Here is a 19,555-nt window from a genome sequence, read left to right as displayed (position 1 = left end):
GAGGAAAATGGAGAAGGATACTGTGTTACGATTGGTTTTACAATATGTTGTAGATGGTTGGCCTAAAAAGGATCAGTTATCTGAATTGTGTAGACATTTCTGGGAAATTAGGTCTGAACTTTCAGTAGAGAGGAATATCATAGTTAGAGGTAGGAAACGTATTCCTCCTTGTGGTTTGCGGGAGGCAATTTTTAGAACTCTGCCATGCAGGGCATTTTGGTATTACTAGAAAAAAAGTTGGTTGTGAAGGATTTGTTTTGGTGGCCAGGTATTGACAAGGCTACAGAGAGATTCCTCAGAGTTTGTGAAGTATCTTCTGTGGCAGATAAGACTATACATACTATGAGACCGCCAATAGAGCAGAAACTTTTACCCAAACAACCTTGGGAGTGTGTAGCTTTGGATTTGTTTGGTCCAGTAGGAGAATTGCATTAATGCATAATTGTTTTGATGGATTTGTTCTCTAAGTGACCAGTGGTTGAAATGGTGGAGAAGGCAGATACCAATACAGTTCTGGAGTTTTTATATAGGATGTTTTGGTCGCAAGGAATTCCTGCATCATTGTTGAGTGACAATGGTGTTCAATTTACTTCCAATACAGCTAAAAGATACTTTGAAAGAATAGGCATTAAGCATAAGACTACTTCCGTATATAATCCCAGTGGGAATGGCACAGTGGAAAGGTTCAACAGAGTTATTAAAGGGGTTACTCAGGGTGCCATGAAGCAATGTAATGACTGGCACATAGCTGTACGGGAGGCAGTTTGAGCATATAGAATTGTAGAGAATAATACCACATGGTTAAGTCCTTTTGTGATTATGAGGGTACGGACACCAAGGTGCAAATTTAGTCCTGCGTGGCTGATGGAAACCTGTGTGGAACAATGGTCACCTGAATTGGTGAGGGGTAGTTTGGAGAAATCACAAGAGAAGACTAAAGCATATTATGATAGAGCTCATGGTGTTAAACCTGTTAGTATTGAAATAGGAGACTGGGTTCGGGTAAGGAAACCTTATAGGGTAAGAAAGGGGGATAGCCAATATTTTGACCCGAAACAGGTAATAGATGTTTTGCATAATGCAGTTAAACTTGGGAATGGAAAGGTATGGAATTTTAAACGCATAGCTTTGCATTTGAATGAACAAGAAAAATAAGGTTCTGTAGGTATACAGGAGGAGACTATGGAAGGGAGGAAGACCTCGGATTGGTTGGATGAGGAAGATGAAGTGGTGAAAAGGAGTGAGAGGTGTAAATCATCAAGCATTAATGGTGCGGATAGTGGGGGAAAAGAGTCTGTAAGAGAAAATGGACAGCAATCTATTGAAGAGGATTCAAATGCCAGTAAAAGGAGGGTGGTACCTCCTAGTTGGTTGAAAGATTTTGTTGTGAGATGCATATCAGAACTTCAAGGTCCAGTCTAGTAACTGGTACAGTAATTGTTTATTACTAAGGCAATTGTACTGGAATGTGCTTGTTGTTAATATTAATATTGTTGCTTAATTCTATTTGTATTTATTATATTATTATTGTTGTTTATTTATTCTGTTTTTTTAGGTGTATTTTTGTTAATTAAAAGGAAGGGATGTGTTGTGTTGCTTATTTCATTGTAATGACATAAGGGGATTCCACGTTCCAAGCACAGGGAGGCTCGACTGAAGATGGTTGGAAAGCTCGGTGCGGTAGGAGCGTGGTGCCCTGTTTCTTGTGCGGATGTTCCTACATTAAAGAAGTTGTGCACTTACAGTTCGGGGTCTAATCGATGTAATCACTTCATGCATGCAGATCTTATAAACGCCAAAAGAACTCCACAGAGTTAAGTGACCGAAACGGTGAAATGCAACAGAGCCACAAGGTAAAACAAGGCTCAACTGTTAAAAAAACATTCCTTCGAATATGAAGCATGGCACCGAGCTGCGAGGAGAAAGAATCGCAACTCGAATTGAAGGGAAAACCGAAACCAGACAGGAGGAGGGGCCATCACACGCTGGAACAGGAGGAAGTGTGATGTAGTGTGATGGCTAACAAAAATATTCTCCAATGAAAACTCCTTGGGCGGGAACGTAGCACGGAAAAGAGGGACATTTAGCACAATGCACCAATAAAAGTGAAGCATTTAAGATAAGCACAACAAAGAACGAATGGCAAGAGTGGGCATGGTTAAAAACCCATATTGAATACAACAAGTCTTGCAGAACAGGGCTGCGCGCTGCCAAGCTCGACCTAAAAAAGGGCAATGGCTCAAACTGCATGGGTGGAGGTAGCCAGCATTGGCATGACTTCCACAGCAGAGGGATTTTCTTAGCAGATCACTTAATTCTAGGAGACAGGCTTAAAACCCTTACGGAAATGAAGTCCAACTTAAATCTTCCCCACTCTTGGAACCACCAAAGACTACAATGCTGTATTGGAAACATTCTAGGTATGAGACCCATTAATGTCCCCAATTCTCTGATACTGAACCTTGAGATTGTGTGGGGAACATATAAGGTGTGGCATCAGGTCTTTACAAATTTTTCACAGAACACTTGTTTTCGCACTCACTGGTTATAGCTCTCAGGGGCTCGTGGACAGATAGATTGGGGTGGGAAATACCGAGGAGATCTGGGTTTACCTTTTATTGACACACAAGAATTATCTAAGAGAAGCAAGATTGAAGTTCAGTTATTTCAAGATTCAGTTTAGATGGCACTGGACACCTTATAAACTGTGCAAGTCAGGCCTGACCAACAACTCGAGATGCTGAAGGTGCTGCTGACTGTGACATTGTAAATATAGACCCATATTTATACTCTGTTTGCACCAGATTTGCGTAATTTGATGCAAAACTAGCACAAACTTAACTCCATATTTATATTTTGGCGCTAGACATGTCTAGTGGCAAAATATTGGTGGTAAAGTCATTTTTTGCCTGCGGAAAACTACCTTGCGTCAATGAGATGCAAGGTAGACGTTCCCAGGCCAAAAATGACTCAAAAGCCCTAGGGCCTTCTTTATCCTCCCGTGCAAAAATGGCGCATGCGAGGTAGGCGAGTCTAAATAATGGTGCTAAGCTTTCTTGGCCCCATTATTTAACATCTGGGTCAGGGCAGGCGTTAGGGGACCTGTGGGTCCATTTCCATGGTGGGACACCATGGAAAGAGCCCACAGATGCCCTCCCCAGATCCCAGAGACACCCCAACCCCCACCAGAGGGACAGCAGAGGATGTGGGACCCCATCACAGGTAAGTGGAGGTAAGTACAGGGAAGTTTTTTGTTAAATATTTTAAAGTGCCATAGGGGGGCCTGAAGTGGGCCCCCCTCAATGGCACTGGGTCCAATGGCCATACCAGGGGACCCTTGTCCTCTGTGCTGGTCATACGGGTAGTGGGCATGACTCCTGCCTTTTCTAAGGAAGGAGTCATATGGCATGGTGGGTTTAGCGCCAAGAAATGACGCTAAACGTTAGCACAGGTTTATGTCAAAAAGTATAAATATGGCCCATAGTGTGGAAATGCAACACCTTTCACAATTACTAGTGAGAGGTCTAGTCTAAGGTGGCAGGATCGATACATATTGTGACTTCACTAAATAGCCATCCTGCACAATTGCATGACATGACAAACTACTCAGAAATCACATTACAAAAGGGTGTTAGACCTAACAGCCTTAGGGTGGTCATCCCAAAACTTTTTGCCTGCCTCCCTCCACTTTTCTGACACTGTTTTTGATGGTGTGAGGACTCAGCACACTTTACCACTGCTAACCTGTGCTAAAGTGCATATGCTCTCTCCCTTAAACATGGTAACATTGGTTCATTCCCAATTGCCATATATGATTTACTTGTAATAAAGTGCAACTCTAAATTGAATGATAATAGTGGGCCTGTAGCACTGATTGTGCCACCCACATAAGTAGCACCTTAACCATGTCTCAGGCCTGTAATTGCAAAGCCTGTGTGTGCAGTTTCACTGGTACTTTCACTTGGCATTTAAAAGTATTTGCCAAGCCTGAAACTCCCCTTATTCTACATATATGTCACCCCTAAGGTAGGCTCTAGGTAACCCATAGGGCAGGGTGCTATGTAGGTAAGAGGCAGAACATGTATGTTTTATATGTCCTGGTAATTGAAAACTCCTAAATTCATTTTCCACTACTGTGAGGCCTGCTCCTTTCATAGGCTAGCATTTGGAATGCCCTTATATACTGTTTGAGTGGTAGATTCCGATCAGAAAGGGGTAAAAAGGTCATATTTAGTATGGCCAGAATGGTACTAGAAAATCCTGCTTATGTTTGAGGTTAGATTTTATATTATTATTTTAGAAATGGCACTTTTAGAAAGTGAGCATTTCTCTGCACTTAAAATCCATCTGTGCCTTACAGCCTGTCTCCAATTAACGTCTGGGCTGGGCTGGTTAACAGCTCCCTTGTGCATTTCACCAAACAACCACAAACCCAGGACACTCAGTCACACCTGCACTCATCTGCATACTGAAGGGGTCTTCCTTAGCTGGCAGGGTCGAGGGCCTGACACTTAAATTTCAAAGGCTAGTGGCCTGCCCTCACACAATTGATTGCCAAACCCCCTACTGGGACCCTGGTGGACAGACCTCTACTGAAAGCAGAACTTGCGCACTTTAAAACCACTCTTTGAAGTCTCCCCCACTTCAAAGGCATTTTTGGATATATAAAATGGGTCCCTGACCCCACCAACTCAGACGCCTCTGGAACTCAACCTGCAACCTGTCAAGAGGAACTACCTGGTTGCCAAGGGACTCATCTGGACTGCTTTGCTGAGAAGGACTGCTTCCCTGATGTTGCCCTGCTACCCTGCTGCCCTCTGACTTTGCTGAGAAGTGCTCTCCAAGGGCTTGGACTGAGCTTGCCTCTTGTTTTCTCAAGTCTCAAGGCCAAAAATACTTTATCTCTTCAGGAAACTCCTTGTGCGCCAATAATTGATGGACAGCCTGCTGGAAACAACCCAAAGCCTTCTTGGGACTGAGAAATCGCTGCACAACCAAATCGGAACAATGAATCCCGACTTCCCGAATGAAGATTCGATGCAGTGCCTGCCTTGCAACAGAAAATTCAATGCACAGCCCTACCGGATCGATGAACAGCCGAACCAGAACAATGTAGTGGATTCCTTGAGTGGAAAATTGACGCAGCGCCTGCTGTGTGACAGAAAATTCGGCGCATCGCCCTACCAGATCGACGCAATGCCTGTGACTTCTTCCAGCGCACCAGGATTTCCCTGCATCGTCCCTGGATGTCAAAAAGATCCCTGCATCGCAGTGAAGAAACAAGACTGTGCGCCGAAAAATGATGCAAGGCCCATGCAGCGTTGAATGAAATGACACATCGTCTGTGCTGCGTCAGAAAATCCAACGCACACCATATTTTTCCTCGCATCGCCTCCTTTGCAGTCTACGTGCGTTTTATTTTTGACGCAAACCAGGTACTTTGTGTAATCAAGAGACAACTATTGATTTCTAAGAGTTAAGACTCCTTTTAATCTTGCAAAAGTAATATCTCAACTTATTGCTTATTGAATCTTTATTGTTTTGACCTTCTTTTGTTCAGATGAATATCCTATATTTTTTTAAACCTGTGTGGTGTTTTCACCGTGCTACTGTCTAATTTATTGCATAAATACTTTACGCATCACCTTCTAAGTTAAGCCTGAGTGCTCAGTGCCAAACCACCAGAGGGTGGGCACAGAATGATTTGAATTGTGTATGACTTACCCTGACTAGGATTGTGGACAACTAGAGACCCAATTTCTAAGAAGGGGCATATGCTTAGCGAACACATTAGCCACAGATCTGCATTCTAAGTCTATAAAAGACAGACAAAATCCCAACTTCAGAGAGTTGGATCCCAGAAATGCACTGTCTGTCTACGTATGAAAATGTTATTTACATGATCAATGAACAAACATATATATTGACTAGCATCTGGGTATAAGTTCTTATGAGTGCGGGATCCACCTAAAGTATGCCCAGTAGATAGACACCTAGCCATATGCAGTGACCTCACACAGGCTTGCTATCTAGGCACCACTGGGCAATATGAGACTGGACGTGGATATTGTTACTACCCTTTTCTTTTCCCAGCATTTTTTACCTTTTATTTACATGAGTTCCCCTTAAGCCCAATTGTTCACCTTCGCAACTCAAGGTTACCCGGAGGTAAATGATATGCATATGTTTTATTTTCCATTGCTTAACTCACTGGAAAATTACAGATATACGTACAATTACATTCTATAGGCACAGCTGGATTGCACTCAGTTACATTTTCAGTGAGTTATGTCACCATTAGCAATAAATTGTTGTTATGAGCATCCTTTGCAACAGAAGTGCAGTAGGTGATGTACATCTGTATCATCTTTTCATGTTGTCCCATAAAGTGTACAGAGGAAAGAGGTACATATTTTGATTAAGGAACAGTAATGATTTTCACTTTATTTACTTCAAATCCTATGCTTAATAATTGGATATTGATTGGCAACACTTATGTATGTGGGTTTATGAACAATGGATAGATATGGTACATCTCTACCTAACATTGTATGCAAGATACAAATATGGCCTAATGATGATATTTTCATAAATGTGCATGTGTGTGAAAGACAAGTTCTGCATTTCACTAACGTTTGCATAAATTTGCCTTGATATATTGATTGTAATTGTATTGTATTTATGTAGCGCTTACTATCCCTGATGAGGCATCAAAACACTTCTTGGTGAGTAGCACGCTTCTCTGGAACCCAAAAGAATTAGTGGTGATTTAGTATAGGGAAATATGAATATAGTGTTTGTATAGGGAGGTATGAGTTGATTTGAGTGGAGGACATGTGAGTCTGGTATTTATCTGTAATGGAATAATGGAGGGATAGAAGAGGGAAGAATCCAGAAGTGTTATTTGGGAGATCATAGTAGTAAGATGAGGTCTCGGATGAGTAAAGGAGAGATGGAGGAGGGAAGAGTCTTTAGAAAGGGATTAGGGAGATCATAGTAGTAAAATGAGGTTTCGGATTAGTCAAAGGAGAGACAGATAATGGAGAATATAGTAGGGCTGCCTGGGTGATCATAATAGTAAACTGAGGTTTTGGGTGAACCGGTGGGGGTAGAGGAGGGAAGAGTCTATGAAGAGTTATTTTTGAGATCATAATAGTGGAATGGGTTTGGGATAAGTCACAGTGGAGCTAGAGGATAGACTGACAGAGGTATAGGGTTATGGTGAGAGACAGTAAAGCTTTAGAGGGAGTATTTTTTCCTTTTTTTCTCTTCTACAGTAGGACTAAAGTAATACAAATTTAGAAACATGATTACATAGTAAGGGACTATCTGTGTAAGGAATATAATATATTGAGATTTAACGTTGTATCTTACAAACACAGACTTTCAAGTGTTCCGGTATTTGAAGTGAACCTATTAGTGTACTTTTATGACATTATTATTTTATCCTTTCTCAATATTTCAATAGTCAAATGCTTGTAGATAAACAGTTAAGATAATATTTACCTATTGTGATAGATAAGATAAAAACAATGTCATACACATCTAATCCAACAAATTATATAGAAACTATGCAATGACCTATGAACAAGTGAAGCATAGAATAATATACACATTTGTATATATATATATATACACATAAACATACAAACATATATATATATATATATATATATATATATATATATATATATATATATATATATATATATATATAATATAATCAGAAAAAACCCTATCTACTAACATTGTTAGACAGGGGTTTTCTCCAAAACTGATGCCTCCTCAAGGGAGGTGTAACTGTGCAGCACGTTTTAAAACTTTCCACGTTTCCAACTTTGCATGCCTGCTGCACTGTATAGCAAACTACAAAGTGGAAACATATTAAAGTATAGTTTTTGTAGAGTAGGGCTGCCCTTTCAGTACAAAGCCTATGCTTGATAGAACACACTAACCCTTGTACTATGGGGCAAGGGTGTGTATGGTGGGGCATGCCAGCCTAAAGTGCGGCACCACAGGGAGAGAGGAAAACAGCACCATATATTATTAGTATATATGTTCTGCTCTTTTCTTTTCATGCAATGTGCTAGAAATGGGGTCTTTCGTTGGCAGTCAGGTTGCCCCCTGTCCAAGCAAGGAGTGTGAGAGGAGGCCTCTTTTTGCATGGTTAGCCCCCCACTTTTTACCTGATGTTGATATGTCCTAGAAGTTGTAGTGCCCAGGGCCCCTGCTAACCAAGTTCCCTGGGCCAGAACTCTTTCCCTAAATCTGTTGTGATGCTTGGCATAATTGGATACACTCTTATATATCACTGTAAGTCCCTAGTAAATGGGTACTCTGGGCAGAGGTCCAGGGTGTCACTGAAGTCCCTCAATTAGGGCTTCCTCCGGTCCAGTTGCGGGGTACCCCAGTACCCAGGGCATGGAGTATTAGGAGTAGGCCCCTGAGGGCAGCAGCACTAATTGTGCCACCCTGTTGGGTCCTGGCCCCAGATGCACCCACCACTGCCACTGCAGGCTGAGTGAACTGGGGCAAACCTAAAGTAACAACCTCGACATGGCACATCCCATGTGTGCCCTGTCCACCCTACACTGCATATGTTATGGGTAAGTCACCCCTCTAGCAGGCCTTCCAGCCCTAAGGCATGGTGCACCATACTATATGTGAGGGCATAATTGCATGAGCAATATGCCCCCATTGTGTCCTTGCCAAACCTGGGACATAGTGAGTGAACAGAGCAGCCATTTTAAGTATATGTACTGGATACTGGTCAAACACGAGTTCCCAAGCTACATGATGGTCATTCTGCACCATGGGTTGTTTGGTATCAAACAACTCAGAATGATAAATCCAAACTGGTACCAGTATTGGATTTAACCCTAAATGTACCCAGAGGTGCCCCCTGCAAAAGCTAACCTAACTGGCATAGCTGATGAATGGTTACATCCAGTCTGCCACTTCCAGACAGCTAATATACAAACCTGGGGGATAGCCACTCTTCTGGCGGTGAGCTTCAAAGGGCTACTGCCCTTGAAACTTGAGCCCCCAGTCTTGCTGCTAGCACCAGATGGCTTCCCTCTTTGTTAACCCCCACTTTTGCAGGAGCAAAGGAGGGAAACCACTCAAAGGTTAGGAGGGGTCCAACTGAGCATGCACCACCCCTAGGGGCTTGAAGGCGAAATGGAACCTCTATTTCTTTTTCCTCCATGCTGGATAGCAGGAAAATAGCCAATGAGGTTTAGGGAAGTGACCCTTCCCACAGGAAGTGGTCACTGTAGTGGGTGTAGCCACTGAAGGGTAAGTGTCCCATTGGGCACTACCAGGCTCCCCCCAAAAATGCCAACTAAATTCAGTATTTAGTGAGCTCCCCTAAACCAAGAAATTTGGCTCATCGGGAAGAAAAGAAGACAGCACCAAAGAACCCGACAAGACGAGCAAGGAGGACCTGCTGCACCAGAAGAGGCTTCAAGACTCCTGCTTGCTGCACCAGAGTCCCAACAATCTCTGCTGCAGAGCAGCTGACTACTGGACCGACCTCAAAAGACCCCAAGGACCTCTAGGCTTAGCAAATAGCCTGCAATCTCCCTCCTGAGTGGAGGCACCACAAAAGAAACCAAAGAAACTGACGAGGAACCAGCAAACCGGTGAGGGTCACTTCACCAACTGGTTGATATCTCTGCAACTGAAAGTAACAGCCAGACCCGACAATGCACCAGTGTGTCGATTTGATAGCACAGTACCCTCCCGTGACCGAGTTGTGCCAATACCCCAGGTAGTGGTCAGTGCATGTCAGACACCACCAAAAACAGCTCACCCAGAGCTGCAACTGGACCGGAGGAAGACCTAATTGAGGGACTTCAGTGACACCCTGGACCTCTGCCCAGAGTGCCCTCATCATCCTCCAAATCCCCCAGAAGGCGACTTACCTCCAGCTCCAAAGTGGCCCTTTGCACACAGCATCCAGAGCCCTGAGCCCTGCATCGCAGAATCGGCTGTGTGCCCCAGGTCCCTAACTCCTTGCGACCTTGACAGTCAAAGGGGACCCAAAAGCACCACCTTTAAATCTGCAAACCAGCTCCTTTTCCAGGTGGCCCCTCCAAGTGGCCCTGTGCCAAGAGACTTTCCAGCTCTGCTCCCACTAGAACTGGGAGCCGCCCGAGGCTCTCCAGCTGGCACAGTGTGCCAACTGACTGCTGCGATTAATGTGCAAAAGAAGAGACTGGTAACCCAACTGTATGATTTTTAATGTATTTTTAAAAGTGACTGTCTATTGATTCCTATGGTGCATAATTACGCAGAGAAAGACTAACTTTATTAAAAGTTTGAAAAGTCATATCTCAAAAAGTGCTTAACGTATCTTAAAGATATTGGTCTTAAAATTTGTATAAAAGTCTGAAGTATTTTTATAAATTCTGGTCTCGAGTTGTTCTTTGAGTATGTGTGGTGCATGATTGGATTTGTGGATACAACAAATGCTTAGCACATCTCCTGGATTAGCTTAACTGCTCGACCAGTTAACTTAAAAATTGGAGCATTAGGTGGTCAGATTTTTACCCCTAGAAACCAACGTGTGGTTGCCTGGACCCACTCCATAGAGTGCCTAGATTTGCACAATACATAAAGGGCCAGCCTCCTACATGACCCTCACTCTTGTCAGAGCAATAGAGAAACACACCTGGTTAATTCCCACTCATCCCCCGGTAGCTTGGCACAAGCTGAAAGACTTAACCTAGAGACAATGTGCAAAGTATTTGTACCAACGCACACAGGTATACAGTGAAAACATCAAAAAGTGACTCAACACCAGGTTAGAAAATAGCCAATATTTATCTCAACAAACAAGATCAAAACAACAAAAATCCAAAATACAGATGCAAAGTTATGATTTTTTTAAAGATTAAACACTAAAATAGCACTTAGAAACACAAATGCTTCGATTAGGTGATATCACTGCATTGTGACTGAGTTGTTCCCAACAATCTGACGCTAATGGCACCGGTCACGGAGTCACACGGAACCCCAGATACAGTACCAGCAAGGACCACAGCTTTGGTTGGAGGCGGCGTCACAGGATTCGGCAGCAGTGTCGGTATGGAGTCATCCGAAGTTGGTTTACTTGGTTTTTCTTGGTTTTTCCACCAGCTTTTCCTTTCAAGGGCCCAGGGACTGGAATAAGCACCACTTGGCAGGGCAGGAGTCTCAGCAGAGAGTCCAGGTGCTGGCAGAGGAAGTCTTTGATGGCCCTGAGACTTCAGAACAGGGGGCAAGCTCAGTCCAAGCCCTTTGAGTTTCTTTGCAAGCGAGAATATACAACAAAGTCCAACCTTTGTCCCCTTTCACAGGCAGAAGCAGCAACTGCAGGATAGCCTAACAAAGTACAGGCAGGGGCCGCACCTCTCCTCAGCTCTTCAGCTCTTCTCCTTGGCAGAGCTTCATCTTGGTTCCAGAAGCAAATCTTGAAGAAATCTAAAGTCTGGGGTTTTTGGCCCACTACTTATATCCCTTTCTGCCTTTGAAGTTGCCCAACTTCAAATAAAAGTCTCTGTTGTTTACAGGATCCTGTCTTGCCCAGTCCAGGCCCTAGACACAGCCCATTCAGGTGTAAGTGAACACTCTTCCCTCCACTCTAGCCTAGAAGGCTCATCAGGATATACAGGCTACACCCCAGCTCAATTTGTGTCACTGTCTAGAGGAGATTCACAAACAGTCCAACTGTCAGTCTGTCCCAGACAGGGAATCCACAAACAGGCAGAGTCACAGAATGGTTAAAGCAAGAAAATGCCTACTTTCTACAAGTGCCATTTTCAAACTAACAATCTAAAAAACAACTTCACTTAAAGATGTATTTTTAAATTTTGAGTTCAGAGACCCCAAACTCCACATCTCTTCTACTCCCAAAGGGAAACTAGACTTTAAGAATATTTAAAGGCAGCCCCCATGTTAACCTATGAGACAGCTAGTCCTTTCAACAGTGAAAAACGAATTTGGCTGTATTTCACTGTCAGGACATGTAAAACACATCAGTACATGTCCCAACTTTAACATACACTGCACCCTGCCCAAGGGGCTACCTAGGGCCTACCTTAGGGGTGCCTTGCATGTATAAAAAGGGAAGGTTTGGGCCTGGCAAGTGGGTACACATGCAAGGTCGAGTTAGCAGTTTTAAACTGCACACACAGACACTGCGGTGGCAGGTCTAAGCCATGTTTATAGGGCTACTCATGTGAGTGGCACAACCAGTGATACAGGCCCACTAGTAGCATTTCATTTACAGGCCCTAGGCACCTCTACTAGGGACTTACTAGTAAATCAAATATGCCAATCATGGAAAATCCAATTACAGATACAATTTAACATAGGGAGCACTTGCACTTTAGCACTGGTCCGCAGTGGTAAAGTGCCCAGAGTAACAAAAACAGCAAAAACAGAGTCCAGCACACAGAAGCAACCTGGGAAGCAGAGGTAAAAAGTTAGGGGAGACCACACCAAGGATGTCAGGTCTAACACATTGCAATACAGCAACTTTGATTGCTGCACTGCGTTGTATGCCCCTAATTGTGTCTAGACATACTCACCTAAGAATTAGCTTCCAAACTGATCTGCAGATAGTATGCATGAACACATTTGCAATCATATCTCACCTTGATTCATAAGTGCAGCTACAACATCCTAGCTGCAGTGGTGTAACAAAGGCCCCTGCAGCCCCCGGGTTTGGGGAGTGCACAAGCTCCAGGTGCCCCCTCATCGCAGAACACTGTGCATGAGTGGCAGGCCCCTGACTGGGTCCAGGGGGGAGGGGGCCCCTCAAGTGACTTTTCAGGGGGGGGTCAAAGTTTAGTACGCCACTGCTTAGCAGCTTACGAAGGAGGCCGTTTCTCTTGATGCACAACAAAACACACTTCCCACACAGGCTGCCCGCATTCACAATTAAAGTCTTCCAGCCAGGTCAGCACTAAAAGATACCTTAAGGGTTCCTGCTTACTCTGCACGCTTAAGCAGTGCTACATAGAACAAGATAAGTGTACCAGATGATCACGTAAAATTATTCGAACCTAGGCCACACTGCGATTCCCACATCCTTCCAATCAAGTACAAAATAGTGTTCCAACTCACGTTTGTGCCTTATCTAGGGTATGAACCACTATACAGTTGCAACTACACGAAAATACAGTGAAGTTTACATTTAATACCAGATCAAGGGCAAAGGGTCTGCCCATCTTTAGACAAGTTTTACTTCCGTAAAAGAAAATCACAAAAGTAATGTCCTTCATAAATTTAACTTAAAAGTAGACATTTTAGAAATATTTGTAATATATGCATCATTGAACAACTTGGTCTTACCCAGAGATCTTGCTGCTAATAAGTGAAGACCTAAGCCGAGGGATTTTTCTTCTGGCTTCAGGTTCCTATGGAAAAGAACACACTTAAATGTTCAATATGCACAAGGGTATTGCAGTTAGTTTATACATAAATATACAAGAAACGGCCATGGAAGTCTATGAAATGCAAAGTGCCAAACTGCAAATATCTGACTACTTTTCAATCCTAAATTAATATCAGAAATGTGAACAGCCTCATAACTTGGCACACCACCCGAGAATCAGGAGACAGTGGCCAGTAAAACCCTTTCTTCCAAGAAAACCATTTCATCTTAATTGAAGGCTTTATTGGCAGGGAGCAGAGGAACGTGTAAGGGAAAAGTGATCAGCAAGTTGAAGAGTACTACTGAGCTACTTATATGCATCTCAACAGCAACGTTCAGTGTGCCTTGGCTGAGTAAATAAAATGCACATTTTATTTACTTAGTGACAGTGAAGAGTGTTCATTTAAAATGTGGGAACGATGGAAACATGCCGAGTTTTTAAAGCGTTTTTACTTTCAGCACATTCTAAGCTCAATTATTCTCTATTGTGTAAGGGAGATAAATGCGATTTGTAACAGGTGTGTATGTCACTGGCTTGGTTGGGCATATTGTGTGTGTGTGTGAGTGACATTGGCCACATTTATGCATTGTCACCTGAAGCAAAAAATCATGCAGATGCATATGGTACGCTGTGTTTGCAGATCTGCCCTCTGCTTACGCCGCCTGGTGGCAGGCCAAGCTCTACTGGTCTGTCCATCATCGAATGCAAATATTACATCTTAGAGATATTTGAAACTGTTTGGAGCGACAGATAGGTTTATTAAACTGTTTTTGCAACACATTGGAGACGTTTACAGCGAAGCGAGTCTGGGGAAATAGAAATAATATCATACCAGTGATAAAGTGCTTGTGCTCTCTCCACTTAACACGGTAATATTAGTTCCTATCCAATTGTCTGTTTACTCTGTTTAGAATCTGTTTATAAAATTTAATATGTACAAAGCTTTGCACTGAGGACAGTAAGCGCTTCAATTCAGGCAAGCAATATATAAGCATATTGAACATCGGGTAGCATAGTCTCATATTCAGGTACAAACATTGCATATATCGCTAATTCTATTCCAGGCTGTCTGAGCCTACAAAGGGACAAGGGAGAAATGGAATAATTTTCAATAAAAAAAAAAAAAAAAACAGCAGACGGCAGCAACACATTGTTCAGGTCTTATAATGTAGGGATGATATCGTGAGCCACTAGGCACATGGTGTGTAACCCCATTTATGTCTATATAGTGCTGTTGGCAGGCCTAGCCGATGAGGTGCCAAGTGTGGGGGTAGCAAAGTGTCAGTGAAGGAGTTGTAACGCTCTGAACCGGGATAGATTAAAGCAAACAAATTCTATGCGCGAAAGATAGCGTATCAAAGCCTGCCATCTAGCCTGAATTTGTTCATCAGTAAGGGACAGACTATGCGATATTCGCTCAATAGCCATGGCGTGTCGGAGAAGAGTGAGCCACTGGGCTAGGGAGAGAGGTGTTTTTGGCTTCGGTATTGAGGAGGGCGATGGGGCGATAAGAGGCGCAGTACGTAGGGTCCTTTTCCGGCTTGGGGATTAGCAAGATTTCAGCACCCGCCATTGTGGGAGTGGGCCCTGTGACCTCTGAGAAAAGTGTAGTATGGTTTAAGCAAATGGGCCTCCAGTTCAGGAAGAAACAGTCAGTAAAAACTCACCGGCAATCCATCTCGCCCCAGCACCCTGCCTATGGGAAGTGCTCGTAGCGCGAGGCGTATCTCTTTGTTGAGATAGAGGATTCAAAGGCCTCTCTCTCTCTATGTATGGACTCCAATTGTGTCCAGTCGAAAGCACTCGGGTTTGCACGATCTGCTCCTGCGACGTTGTATCACTACCATAGAGGGTCTGGTAGTAGGCGCAGAGTTCATTCCGTTTGCCACTTTCTGTGACTGTACAGGATCCATCGTATTTCTGGAGCTTAGTTATATGTGCCTTATTTTGCTGTTGCCGCAGCCTGTGCACCAGTACTGTACCCAGCTTGTTACCCCCTTCATAGTAGTGTTGTTTGAATGCCAAAAGGGATCTCTCAGCCTTGTTCGTTCAATGAGCTCCAGTTGCCCCCTCAGAGTGTCCAACTGTCTTTTATTCCGGTGAGTGGGACTGACCTTGTCTTGTTGTTCCAGCACTTTCATGTCAGAGGTCAGATTGTGCTCTGCTATGCGCTCCTCCTGGCCACATGCAATCGCAATTGTAGTGATTACTCCCCAAACTGAACTCTTAAAGCTGTACTAGAGACCCAGTTTCTAACATATCCCAACACCACTAAAGTGTTGAAATTTTTCTGCCACGGTGGCTCCTAATAGTCCACATCATTCATGAGGACGTGCACCGGATCCTCCTGGAGTATACACCACTTGCATACACAGTGCAACAAAACTTGCAACAGCCGTTGTTCGCAGGTCCTCTGGTAATCTGTGGGAAGATAGTGAGGAGGTATCTCACATAGCCATAGACAGACAAAATGGGACTTGAATGGCAAGTCTAACATAGAGGTTAAAAACTATAACCACATGCAGTATAATTATGTAACTGCACACCACTCGAGTATCACACACACTTGCAATATACGTGCGGTGTTACGCTGTGAAATGTTTGAACAATATTCATATCCACGCCAAGGCTCAACTGACCACCATGAAGGAAGGACACAGGAACCCTAGTAGACATGATCTGGGTCAGAGTAGTGGATAAAAAAGTGGAGTTAGGACTGCCATAATCTTCATTCAAAAATGAACTAGCCATTATCCCTTCTGTAGCAACACTTACTACACTAAAGTGTGTTCCTCTCAGCCCACTGTTTGCAGATCTTCCTCCCAATGATAAATTGCTATCTTTGAATTGCCTCTAAGTACACTCATCAGGGGCACCTGAGCGCTCCTTTAACTGAAAACACCTGGGTCCTTCTGCATGCCACACACAGTGGTCATTTTATACTACTAGGCATCAACTGATATAATTATGCACGTCCTGCGCCGAGTGCAGCTCAGCGTCAGGACTAGAGGCAGGAGCTAGTGCTCATGATAGAGGTAATACTCTGTTGGATTAGAACATCGCATGATAATGCGATTCTCTCAGTGCCGGTCCCTTGCACCAAATTAAATAATTATGCACTTTGTGCACATAGTGCTTCCTGGCGTATGCCTGCTCCAAGATAGGAAGCAAAAGCCTGTGCTCATAAGGGGTGTAGTACTCTAGAGTGCTAGAACACGCATGATGTGATTATCTCAGTGCTAGTCCCTGGCATGATAGGAAACGTAGTTCCCTATATTCCCACAACAGATCTCATCATTTCAATTGGCTTGAACGCGGTGCCTCTATCATTGCAAGGGGAAAAAGGCAACTAAACCAGGGGATAATACAGAAGGGCAGAATTTCTAATTTATTTACCTTGCTGAATATCCAAAAGGCTTGTATTTGACATATTAAAAGGGCTCTTTAGGCACCAAGTAACGCTTCATGTGCTGAGTCATAATATGCACAACAATTGAACACAATTGTAGCTACAGTATCTCAGCGTCAAGGCCCACACCTGACATTTTTAAGCAGTACGCCCATCTTTGTTCATTAGTGATCAGTATTTCTGCTACGTTGTGTACTGAGACAAAATGTTTCATGCAGCCACACATGAATTCCATTGCTTTCCCAGATTTACTAAAGCTAGTAAACCTGGGTATGCATCAAAAAGTATGACTACCTGAAGCAGGCGTAACAAGGAGAAATCTCTTTATTTCTCGTTGTTACTTCTTCTTTCTGTGCCTGTTGCATTCAGCATCACACATAGAAATAGGATTATGGGGGTCATTACAACCCTGGCGGTCAAAGGCCGCCAGGGCTGTTTTGGCGATTGCACCGCCAACAGGCTAGCGGTGCAATCTTGTGTATTTTGACCGCGGCGGAAGCGCCGCGATTGCACTGCCTGGGCCAGCGGTTTCCTGCCACAATGGCCCCTGCGGTTGTAATCCGCCAGGGCAGCACTGCTTGCAGCGCTGCCCAGGGGATTACGAGTCTCCGGGTGGTTTGAACCGCCAGGAAAAGGCTGGCGGTACGGGGAGTCGCGGGGCCCCCTGACAGAGCCCCGTGCAGCTTAAGCGCGACGGGTGCAACTGCACCCGTCGCACAGCCGCAACACCGCCGGCTCCATTTGGAGCCGGCTCCTGTGTTGCGGCCGTGATCCCCGCTGGGCCGGCGTGGATCTCCAAATGCCCGCGGCAGGTGTGCGGCCACATTGGCGGCCTCCCGGCGGTGAAGGCCTATGTCTTTAATGATTGTTTTTGTGCTGGAAGGTATGAGGAAGGTATGCCTTGCTCTCCAAAAACAATTCTGTCTATAAGGCAGGCATCTTTGCACTATTGTGCAAGGGTGCCTGCACTGGTGCTAGGTAGCACACAGCACGTCAGCACTAGGACACAGCAGAAATGTGACATATCAACTTTGCTTGCTGTCCTGCGTTGTGTAAGTAAAATGCCCCTGTGTTCATTGTGCCTTAATTACACAGGAAAAGGATACACTGGGGGGGTGTCTGGCAGTGGCAAACAATCCATTTCTACCCTCAAATAATTATTTTTACTACACTTAGGGAGGATTGGCAAGTATGTGTAATACTAGGTCACTCTTCTTGTGGTTTTGGCTTCTCAACCTATCTGTCAGGCCTTCAGTACTCGCTTCTAATTATTATGCTTTATAAAAGACGCCAATTTATTCCGTCTGTGAGTTTTTGTATGATAGCCCTGTGGAGGCCCATCACTGATAATGAGTAGAATCCTGGCAGGGGATGAGACTGGAGCTCAACTTAGCAGGTAATCAAAATGTAAAACTCCTGCAGAGGGCGGGTTATCCTCTTTGTTGTGTAGGAGTACAGGCCTCTCCAGTTGCAACTGCACTTTTACAACTTGATCTCTGTCACCACGAAGAGCTATGTAAGCTCAATTTTTAACTTTCTAATGCTGGGAGAAGTTGACCTTGAGTTGCCTCCTTGATAAGAAGTGACAATGAGAGAAAGGTTCCTACCATAACAGATTTTGAATCTCAAGATATCGGCAGATTCCTGCCAGCTGAGTATCCAGCAATGGGGAAAGGAATGCATTGAAGATGCATAGTTTTGCTTCAACTTTAACTATGTGTTACTAAATATTTATAGGTATATACATTTTGGTATTTTAAAACAATGAAGGGTTTTTTATTTAGCAAGTTAAGAAGTGCAAGGAATGTACTAACCCTCTGACATTTGTTATTGTTGTTAATTTAAACGATATCAAAATCATTTGTTGCCATTACTACATATAATGATAATAATAATGATCATAATAAGTTTAAAATCCTATTAATAGAGATATACATCAACTCAGCTTTTCATCCTTCTATGTCTGTTGAAAGGTGATGACCTGAAGACTGTACATTCAGCACATAAATAGACTATTTGCAAAAGACCAGACCATTCGCATCTGGTGGTTGTATTTGGTCTTTTATTGTTCATGTTTTGTCCTTGCTTGCACTCTAATAGTTTTTTTTCACTTTAAGTAGATCACTGTTTCTCTCAGTGTGAATACATTTTTTCTCTTCTCTATTCCTTTCTATAAGCTGTTCACCTAGGTTGCTGCTTTGACTTATACCCCTTTTCAATCTCTTGCTGTCTGTCTCCTGGGTCTCTTTTTCCTTCAACTTCATCCTTCTCTATTAGCATGTCTTTCACTATTTGTTCCTCTATAGCCCCTTTTGTCTTTCTCAATGGATCATTCACATTTTTCCTTGTGTAATCCAGTACTTCTGATGCATGCATCTGTTTGCATTTTGAATATCTCAAACTACCTGTGATAGAAGATATTCCTTAGTTTGTTGACCACATTTCTTCTCCAACGAAGCACAACCTTTTAATGTATACCCTCCTGTGGGTGAACTGCTGAAGATGGCAGGTTCTGTCGCGTAGGCTCTCATTATTCTAATGAGACTACTGAATTTTGAGCAGCAAAATCGTCCACAGTGTGGGAGACTGAGTCTGACCTACGGTGGGTGACACTTGTCGCTCCAAATCCGGGTTTTGCTCAGGCTAACAGTGTCACTCCAAATCCGGGTTTTGCTCCGGCTAACTAGCAGTGGCTCATCTCTCCTGAAAGGTAGAGATGATT

General features: G+C 43.6%; 1 protein-coding gene across 1 annotated transcript in view; it reads right to left on the bottom strand.

Moving 5' to 3' along the window:
* LOC138287752 (solute carrier organic anion transporter family member 1A2-like) overlaps window positions 1–19,555 on the bottom strand; it is a 670,615-nt gene that overhangs the window by 105,307 nt on the left and 545,753 nt on the right. The window contains exon 13 of the mRNA XM_069228525.1: window positions 13,342–13,406. Coding sequence (XP_069084626.1) covers window positions 13,342–13,406 — 65 coding nt within the window. The remainder of the gene's footprint in view (window positions 1–13,341; window positions 13,407–19,555) is intronic.

This window comes from Pleurodeles waltl, chromosome 4_1 (assembly GCF_031143425.1).
Source record: "Pleurodeles waltl isolate 20211129_DDA chromosome 4_1, aPleWal1.hap1.20221129, whole genome shotgun sequence".
In the NCBI taxonomy this organism is placed as follows: domain Eukaryota; kingdom Metazoa; phylum Chordata; class Amphibia; order Caudata; family Salamandridae; genus Pleurodeles; species Pleurodeles waltl.
The sequence above is the reverse complement of the archived record's forward strand: the minus strand, read 5'-3'. Positions and strand labels throughout refer to the sequence as shown.